The sequence below is a fragment of the Gossypium arboreum genome, chromosome 1, assembly GCF_025698485.1.
Source record: "Gossypium arboreum isolate Shixiya-1 chromosome 1, ASM2569848v2, whole genome shotgun sequence".
Classification (NCBI taxonomy): Eukaryota; Viridiplantae; Streptophyta; class Magnoliopsida; order Malvales; family Malvaceae; genus Gossypium; species Gossypium arboreum.
This window is the reverse complement of record NC_069070.1, coordinates 6342034-6352148: the sequence shown is the minus strand read 5'-3', so window position 1 is coordinate 6352148 and position 10115 is coordinate 6342034. Positions and strand designations below refer to the sequence as shown.

The window sequence follows — 10115 nt, the reverse complement described above, 5'->3', positions numbered from 1 at the left end:
TAAAACCAAACTGATCCAAAATTGAGCCGTGGGATTGATGTAGTAGTGAAGTAGCTCACGGAGGGTTTCATAAACACACGCCAAGCCACCTGAAACACATGAATTCTACTATAAAGTCAAACCTAATAATATCTTTTCTGTTTGAATCCATTTCTCATCCTTTCCTTTCTCTAAATAAGTTAGGTTTGAATGATTTTTGAGTTAATTTAAAATTTAAAATTTCTAATTATTTTATGTTTAGATATTTTAATTTTGAATTATTTTGGGTTTGATTCTTTAGAGTTTTTCTAATAATTTTTGAATTATTTTAAATTTTTAATCGGATCGATTTTAGTTGAGTTTGTTTATCAAAATTTTCAATTTAGTCAAATTTGATTTAAGATCGTTTTACGCAAAAACAAAAGGTAAGAAACGTTATTTTGGGTTTTTATTTTATTCCGACATACTATTTCAAATCATTGTAGATTCAGATAACTTTAAATTCGAATAATCTTCAAATTAAAATTAAGCGAATTTAGATAGTTAAACTAGATTAAATCATATTGAAATTCGAGTTAATTTGGCAACTTTTATATACTTAAAAGGTAGAGTTATATATTTATTTTTAAAAAATTATAAATTTCCTAAACTATCCTCTGATCTGCCTAAACCGTTTACTAATTACTCACTAGAAGAAAGTCATTAGACGCCACCTTCATGAATCTTTGATTTTTATATTGAAAATTGAAGGTTAAATTCTGCTATTAGTCCCTGTACTTAATGAAAATTATAGATTCAGTTCCTATATTTTAATTTTGTCTTTTATAGTCTTTGTGCATTATTTTGAGTTTTAAAACTTTAGCCTGTTAAATTCGCCCAGTTTAAGTTATGTATTCTCAAAACCTGATGATACAAGCATATCATCAAATGTGTAATTTTATATCAACTTGTTATTTCTATATATTACTGATTTAAAATTCAGTTAATAGATTTACGATTGACATTCGTGTCAAGATTAAAATTTTAAATTTTGAAAAGTATTAGGACCTAGAATAGTCCAATTAAAGAATATGGACTAAATCTACAATTGTACGCATAGTACAAGACCGAAAATTGAATTTAACTAAACAAATTTAATTGCCCCTGCTTAAGTCAAGACTAAAATTTTAAAATTGTATTGAGACTAAAATTGATCAATTCAAAAAGTACAAATACTAAAATTGACCAAATAAAAATAAAGAAACTACATCTATAATTTTTACAAAATACAGGGACTAATAGCAGAATTTAACCAAAAATTGAAATGTTTCCAATTCAAAGCAAGTACTTGAGTGTTATGTCTTTAATTCAGATTCAAGATTAAAATTAAAAATAATAATAATAATAATAATAATAATAAAGTAAGACTAAAATGAAACAGAAGTACTTGGTTGCTTGCATTTCATTCATGACAGCTAAAGCAGATAATGTATAATAATTAAATTTATGATTTAATTGTAAGGAAAGGACAAAAACATGAAATGGGAGATGGATTTTGCACATAAAACACCATCTGCAACAATGAAATGTTTTAATACTATAAAAAAAAATAAACTCAACAATGAAAGCAACATCACACCATAATTTAAAAAAGAAAAAGAAATAAGATGCAGTTTCCATTTTCAATCTTCCACGAAAGAGAGATGATGGTCAACTTTAAACATCATCATCATCATCCATTAACTACTGTGGGTCTAAACCTCACATTGGTATAAGCAACAAGATGCATTAACTGACAAATGAGTTTCCATTTCAATACAAACCATATGTACCCAACAAAACACTCACAATCAGATGCCTACCAAACATCATCATGGTAGTAAACTGATAAAAAAGTTTTAAGACAGAAGGTAATAAAGAAAAAACCCCATACAGACAATACATCTAACTTATTTATGAGACAGTAATATCCTATGTAAATCAGTAGCAAGATCCTACGGTGCTTTCCATGTTTTTTTTTGTGTTTTTATTGGAGCCCCATATGAAGAGCTGCTAAGCTTGCTTAAACTTCCTACAGCTACACACAAGGAAGAAAATTACAATAACCAAGTGAAAAAAAAAAGGTTTCAGCTAGTGCATATTCCGACAGGCGTTACCGTTTTACTGGAACCAGATTGAAACATCCTGCCTTGGGATGGTGTCCATCCCAACTGTTTGAAGATCTTCCTTGTAATCGAAAGTAGACAAATCGAATGGAGACCCGAACATCAGCGGGAAGCTGTTGTTGTTGTTGTTGTTATGTTCGGTCTCGAACGGAGAATTCAGGCCCTTGAACCGGTCGAATTGACCTTCCCCTTGTTGAAACATCTGATGGTTATTGGGCATGCTGGAGTCCTCGAAGAAGTTTCCTTGACCACGAAAGTATTCATCCTGTGGCTGTTGGATTTTCGGGTGAAGAATATTTTGGCCTTCGGTGATTGGATTGTTACTGGGATTCATGTTTTTGTTGCCTTGAATGTTGTTATCGTAAACCGACATGAGTTCGCTGATCATTTTCTGGCCATCTTCCGGAACTCCAAGTCCTGAAAGATCAAATGATGTTGGGACGGAAGTAACCGCAGGTGCAGTTGGCTTGGATTGCGCAAATGCTTGAGGTAAAATTACAGGTTTCACCTCGTTAACATTAAAACTTGAACCACTAAACAGTGCGGAGGAGTTTCGATACGGACATGTTAATTGATGACTGTCCCTGGCAGCCCTGTCATGAAAACCTAAGCGATGTTCATTGTAGGGACATTGGAAGAACTCGCATTTGTAGATCTTATGTTCCATGATGTTTAAATCATTGCTTGGTTTCCTCTTTCGCATAAAGTCCAAATTATTGACAACTTCTCCCTTAATAGAATAAGGTGGTTGTTGGATGGCCCTCATTCGATCCACACTCAAATCAGATGAACTTAGATTCCCGGGCTTGAGCTCTTGCACATCAAAGTTTGGCTCGTTGTCTGCCCCTTCAACATCATACTCACTGCAGTCATTTATAACCAAAGATCCACTTCCTCCACCGGAGGACAAAGGTGGGCAGGACTCGGGGTAAAGCTCTCGAGCCAAGGTCTCCTCCTGGTTGATGATAGCAAGCCATGTTGCACTTTCCTTTGCAGTCATCTTGTCCTGCAAGCACTTAGACTGCCTTACAAGCTTGCGAATCTTGGCTATATCGGGAGACATGTGCTTGATTACTGCTGTGAGAACCCCAACTTTCCAAGCCTTCTTCAAGTCATGAGGTTTCTTATAAGGGGGAGGGCCTTGATCTTTAGGCAATCCGAGATGTGGCCACCATTCCTCGTTACCAGTAGGCCACCACGGTGGGTGAACACCTTTCTCTAAAGGAAACCGCCTCTGAGGAGGATCACAATGCTGCATCAGTGCAGACAAAAGGGAACCGAGCGTTGTATCTTGAAGTTCTTGCAAGGTGTGTGGTGTTGGACCAATCGGGTTACACCCATCATTGTTGCCGGGAATCAAATTATCAGCCTGGTACTTGGCAATAGCGGCAGGACCATTACGATCAAACCTGACTTTATCCTTCCACCATTCCCGAAGATTGTCAGATGCCCCAGTTACCGGCTTTCCTTTCTCCGGAATAATCCCATAAACAAAACCTTGAGCCTTGCACACTTCCATCATCTTCAACATGTACTTCAATATCCCATCTTGCGCCCTCGACATCTTCTTTTTCCTCGCCTGTTCTTGAGACTGTCTCTGTTTCACAATATCGACCCCATCCTTGCTCTTGTTCTGTTCTTTAAGTCGTTTGAGACGCATTTTGTCCCTCCACATCCTTCTCTCAAGTTCATCCACATCAATCTCTTCGTCACTATAATCATCTTCCACTGGTTCAGCATGCGAAGCCGCCAAAGTTGCTGTGGCCGCATCTTTTTCCCCAAAAGGAGCACTGAAGAAATCCATATCCCCACAAATTCCCATATCATCAAACATCATCATTATTCCAAGATAAGCCTGAAACTCAAGGGAATCTCTCAGTCAACCAATAAGCTTCAACTTCCCCAAAACTATGTTTTCTACTGTTACCAGTAAGTGCTGATACAAATTCAAATCACCCACAAACAAGCCTTTGTTAACCTGTAATAATAACAATAATAAATTACTTAACAAAGCCCATCTAATACAAGTCAGATCACCAGTAAACTAATTTTTTGATTAAAAATACCCCATCAGATATAATCAAGACCTCAATTTTATCAATCAAGAACAGAATTTTTAGGGTTTTTTTTTTTATATAGTAGGTAAAAAAATCCAAAACCAGGCAATTAAAACCTCAGCTGTATCAACCAACAATCAAAAGAAAAATAAATTAACAAAATCAAAAAATCAAAAACCTCATCTTTATCAATCACGAGCACAACACAAGAAGGAAAACTATCAAAAGAAACCAAAAATAGAAATCAAAACCTGAAATTTCATGGATCAATAATCAAAACACAAAGAAAGTAGTGAAACAAATTCATTTGCATGTAGATAGATCCACTCAACCATATCTAAAAACAAGACTCACCAGGAAAAACCCACAGTTTGGGTTTATTCCAAAAAGCTGAAAGAAGTAAATTCAGCAACAAACAGAAGAATTTCAGAGAGAGAGAGAGAGAGAGAGAGAGAGAGAATATTATCCCTTTAGTTTGTTTTATAAGTTGGAACCTTTCTACTAGTGTAGAGAGAGAGAGAGAAAGAGAGAGAGAGAGTTATTGTTTATTGAATAGAGAGGAGATGGGAAGGAGAGGGTGGTGGCTACTTATCTCCCTGCTGCTGATTGTGAAAGGAGGAATATAGGTGGAAAGAAAAAAGAGAGGAAGTGGGAGAAATTATTGAGGTTTTGTAAATTATTATATACGTTTAATTCTGCTTTTAATCCCTATACTATTTGAACTTTTAACATTTAATCTTTCTATTTTTATTTCTAAAATTTTAGTCCTTTTCTAATTTAAAATTTTAGCTTTTTAATGTTTATCCCTTTTGGTACTTTAGTCTTCTTCTTTTTTTTTTAAAGATAATTTTACCATCCACCTTTAATTTTAGTCAAAATGCTGTTTTTAAAAATAAAAGCTTATTGGAGTTAACTTTTTTATGAATTTTTAAGTTTTTAATATTTTAAAATTTTTATAATATACACGTGGACTGTCTCAAACTACTAGTTAGTCATTAAATTTTAAAGGTTCAAAGAGTTTTTCATTGTTTTTAAAACTAAATTATACCGGTAGAAAAAATTAGAATAAAAATATTAATTTCTTTTATGTATTATAAGAAGAGAACAAAATTCTAACAACAACACCCTTAACATAACTTCAACTTAAATCAAACATGCAAACATAAACACATTAATTATCAAGTGAGTTTAGAAAGAAGTGAAAATGGAGGAAAGCGAGCAAACGTCAGGTTTATCCAAACCTCTTGAATCTTCAGACAAAAATATACGTCTTTTCTTATAAAATATCTTAAAATATATAGAAGGGTCAAATTTTGTTTTGGTCCTTTTACTATGCTTAATTTAAGAATGTAATCCTTAAAGTTCAATTATTTAATTTCTTTACTTCAGCCTTTAGTTGGTCCAAATCAGATGCATAGGGAGCGGGGCAAACAGCGTCGCTGCCCCCCTTCTTTGTATATATAAATTCCTTTTTAAAAATAGATTTTAATATTTTTACGCCTAAAATAGTGAAAAAATTATTTCATTCTAAAAATTTTATGATTTGATTTTTTTATCTTAGTCCCTTCAATATAATTTTTTGGGTTTACTCACTACTTGTCCAAGTTAACATTGGATCATTCCGATTAAAATAATGTATTAATAAATTTACTTTTTAATTTTGTTAAATTAGTCTTTATTCTTTTTTAAGAAAATATTGACTAATTTTTAATCATGGAGTAACAATTCACCTGGCAATCTATTTCTACTTCATTCTAATCGACATTAAATGTCTTATATGTCACGTCAATAAATAAATAAATTTTAAAATATTAAAAAATTCATAAAAATTTAAAAATAAAATAAAATATACATGAATTATCACGGATTGTCATGTTTAAAAATATAACACTTTAGTAAATATTTTTATTAAAAAATAATTGGACTCTTTTTAAAAATCGACAGTCAAATTCAACTTTTTAACGAGTTGAGAATAAAATTTAACTAAAAATTTAAATTGATAAAATATATATATGTTTTTTGCGTTGGGATGAATTTATCAACATTTTAATGGAAATAATTCAGGCGTTAACTATTTAAATTAACTAATAATAATATAAAATAAATTATTAAATTATGTTAAATTAAAGATAAAACGCTAAATTCAAAATTGAGTAAAGTAGATGGACCGATATCAGAAATTGACCAATGTGTAAGGCAGAACCTGAACAGTCTCCAATTATTTGAGGCCTTGGAGTTAGGGAGGTACTGGTTTCACTTCATCCTATGTTATCTTCTTTTATTATTCAATGTAGGGCATTTCTTTTATTGATTAATAAATATATTATTACGAGGAAAAATATTAATAAATATATTATTTTATTATAATCATTTTCTTTGTATGTATTATATGAACATATATTATGGTATATAATACTTGTTTTTAAAGGGTTTATTTGCAATCACGGTCCCTAAGTTTGAAGGATAATTATGGCTAAATCCACATCATTGATTCTTTTAAATATTTTATTTTCAAGATTTAAGACCAATTTTAGTAAGATTAATTTAATAATTTGTTTACAAAATCTTGTAAGAAAAACCCTTAAAACTCTATATCCTATAATTTTAGACCCTAATATTTAAACCTTAAAATTATATCTATATTAAATTAAAAAGAAAAAAACTTAATAAAAAACTTTATCTGTAAATTCCGTGGAGATTTAGTGTAAAAACAACAGTGGCGGTGAGATTAGATATTGTAGCATGAGACAAAAAGTAAGCTAAACGCACCGCCCATCCGAACCCACTCTTTTGGATTGTGAGCTTACCATTTCCTGTTAGTAAAATAATAATATTGTTAAATATGGATTTGCATTTGATATGTGATGTAGGTGAAAAATAGTATAAAATATATTTATTAAAAGCAAAAGCTAAGTCGAAATGTTTAGAGAGAGATGAGATTAAGTTATATATTTTAAAAGAGTTAAAATGTATTTCACTTTTGTATTGATTTACATATTTATAGTTTTTAAGATTAAATTTAAATTTTATTAATTTTGAAGGATCTAAAACACAATTTTTTAATTTTGGGAGGCCAAACTCCTTACCTAGGCAAATTGAAGCTTTGGTTTAACTAGTGAAATTAAAACTTTAATTATTATGGGTAAAAGTTTAAATTAAGTGTCTTTTATTGATTTAATATAAAAATGTAAAAATAAAATAAAAATATTCTCGTAATAAAATAATTTATTTTATAAAAATACGAGTTTTAATCATTTCACAACCGAATTGAGATTTAACTAATAGGTGACATCAATTTAATCAAATGCTTAAATAATAGTATCGATAGACAATTATGAACTTATATTATTGGAAGGCATTATTATCAAATGTAATACTTAATAACTTTATTCATCATTTGTACTTGGCTTAATATAACATTTGATAACCGAACTTGACATTTTTTTCCTAATCAGTACCTAAGCTTTTTTTGGTTCATTTGGTGCTTGAACCTAACACTTTTTCCTAACTTGGTATCGAAGCTTTGTTAATCCGTTTTGATACCTAAACTTGTTAAATATCGTACAAATTACCTCAAAACTATAATTGTGTTAATTTTTTACGAGGGTACAAAAATAACTCATGCATATCAACATTTTACAGACGACGTGCAATTTAATGGCAAAAATGATAAAAAGAGACCACATACTTAAAAGCATGGCTTGGGTTTTATAAAGCTTTCAATTCCAAAAATATATTATCAATATTAAAGTAATTTCATGTTCAAAAATGGTGCTTTGAGCCAAGCTTAACAAAATTAATATTTAAGAAGAAAACAAGAGTTTTTAAAAACTAAAATAGAAATAAATTTATTATGTTAAATTAAATTTTAAAATAAATTAAATTAGAAGTAGTGAACATTTTAAAAAAAAAATTCATGTCATCTACTACATGTCGGTCACACATTGATTACTTATACTAGCATATAAAAAAACACTATTAGTGTAACGCCTCCACGCCCGAAACCATCACCGGAGTCAAGCTTGAGGTGTTACTGAACTTATCTTACCTTTTAAACAACTCTAAATCACTTATTTTAATTTTCAGAATAAACTGTTTTTCTGCGTCATGGTTACTTAAAAATTTATTTATCGAGTTTCAAAACTCGAAATTAAGATCCGTAAATTTTTCATGAAACTATACTCATATATATATCTACTAATTTTTTTCTAGAATTTTTGACTTAGCCAATTAGTACAGTTTATTAGTTAAAGTTTCCCCTGTTTCAAAACTCGACTGCACTAACCTCTTGTTACTACGAACCATGTTTCTTCCTGTACAAAATTCATATCACTAAGCCGTTTGTTTCTATTAAAACTAGACTCAACAAACATTATAACCATATAAAGTATACCTTCTAATTAGTTTTGTACAATTTATTGTGAATTTCCAAAGTTGAAACAGGGGTTCTAGAAATCGCTCTGACCTTGTTTCACTAAAACTCAGATATATCATGAAATATAATACCTTTACCTATTTTTATTATTCCATAAGAAAATAGACATAATAAGCTTTAATTTCATATATTATTCATCTTCAAACTATGTTTATACAATTTTTAGTGATTTTTCAAAGTTACGTCATTGCTGTTACTTGAATCTGTTTTTAGGTTACTTTCACATTTTTCATAATTTTCATGTGATAATCACCATTCAATCATACATATTAATAAACATGCATATCATCGGCCATTTTTATTAGCTAATCACTAGCAAGTATTTACACATCATTCATTGTTCATATTATACCAAAAGTGGCTAAGTTTCTATACATGCCATACACAAAACAAAACGTCTAATTATACCGAGTTATTTCTTTGATAGTGTGATCGGCCTCCGACATTTCCTTCGATCCCCGAGTGACTAGATAAGTACTATAAGAAGAAGAAAATAAAGAGATTAAGCACTAGGCTTAGTAATCTTACAAGCAAATAAATCACAACATTCAACATAATGGATAATTATGCATAATATCATCTAACATCATAAATTTCTTTACTTCTCAATTTCTATCTTCTTCTTTATTCCTTACCTTCTTTCTTACGACCTTTCCTTTTCATAAGTATAATCTACTTTTCCTTTGCTGTTAATTCACTGTAATTTAACTCGTATCCTGACCCGTTGAACCACTCGGAATACTAAGGATACTAGGGTCGTTCTGTCTATCAATATCGCCAATGCCATGTCTTTGACATGGACTTACATGAATTATTCTCATCTCCAATGCCATATATAATATGGACTTACATGGCTCAATCCTGTCTCCAAAGCCATATTTCTAATATGGACTTACATGGCTCATTTCATTACGTCTGTCAACCCTAATATCCTAACATTCCTAGGGTTCAACCGGGCTTTCTAACACTTTTCCTCTGTCACTTCACCTTAAATTCGACTTTAAATATTTTCATAACATAATATATAAATGCTGAAATTGACAATAATAATGTAAAATAAAAGAATATTGCATTTATTTACTGTAAACTTACCTCGATACAAAATGTGACTAAACTTTACAATTTAGTCCTTTACTTTTCTTTTCCCGATCTACTCTCGAATTTCGCTCTTCTTGATCTATAATAGCAAATTTAGCTTATTTAATATCAACATTTATCAAAACAACCCTTTACTCAAACTTTGGAAAAATTACATTTTGCCCTAAACTTTCACATATTTGCACTTTTTCCCCAAGGCTCGTAAATTAAACTTCATCCTATTTTCTTATGTTTTATGACATGCTGATCATTTTTCCTTCTATGGCAACATCAAATTCACACACTAACATGTACTTATGACTATTAGGTATTTTTACCGATTAAGCCTTTTACTCGTTTTCACTTAAAACCAAGTAGCACAAGTTGTCTAACATAATTTAAAACCTCATATTCCATCATAAA

General features: G+C 30.7%; 1 protein-coding gene and 1 long non-coding RNA gene across 4 annotated transcripts; both read right to left on the bottom strand.

Moving 5' to 3' along the window:
* Positions 1 to 1746: 1746 nt before the first annotated feature.
* Positions 1747 to 4829, bottom strand: LOC108483051 (protein ETHYLENE INSENSITIVE 3). 3 transcript variants are annotated; one of them, XM_053026762.1, is made up of 2 exons: positions 4432 to 4829; positions 1747 to 4101 (listed from the first exon to the last, which is right to left on the bottom strand). In XM_053026762.1, exon 2 carries the CDS (start codon positions 3961 to 3963, stop codon positions 2119 to 2121), a length of 1845 nt encoding a protein of 614 aa, XP_052882722.1. In that variant the 5' UTR covers positions 3964 to 4101; positions 4432 to 4829; the 3' UTR covers positions 1747 to 2118. The 3 variants fall into 3 exon arrangements, with proteins under 3 accessions (XP_052882722.1, XP_017641724.1, XP_017641725.1); XM_017786235.2 differs by having other exon boundaries at positions 4535 to 4829; XM_017786236.2 differs by having other exon boundaries at positions 1747 to 3978; positions 4535 to 4829.
* Positions 4830 to 8884: 4055 nt separating this feature from the next.
* Positions 8885 to 9760, bottom strand: LOC128291401 (uncharacterized). Its single transcript, XR_008281185.1, has 2 exons — positions 9708 to 9760; positions 8885 to 9092 (listed from the first exon to the last, which is right to left on the bottom strand). It is a non-coding gene; the product is annotated as an uncharacterized LOC128291401 (long non-coding RNA).
* Positions 9761 to 10115: the final 355 nt, after the last annotated feature.

What these genes read in the sequence shown, in the direction of transcription:
- LOC108483051 (XM_053026762.1), bottom strand. Translation starts at nt 3,963, where the DNA reads ATGATGATGTTTGATGATATGGGAATTTGTGGGGATATGGATTTCTTC.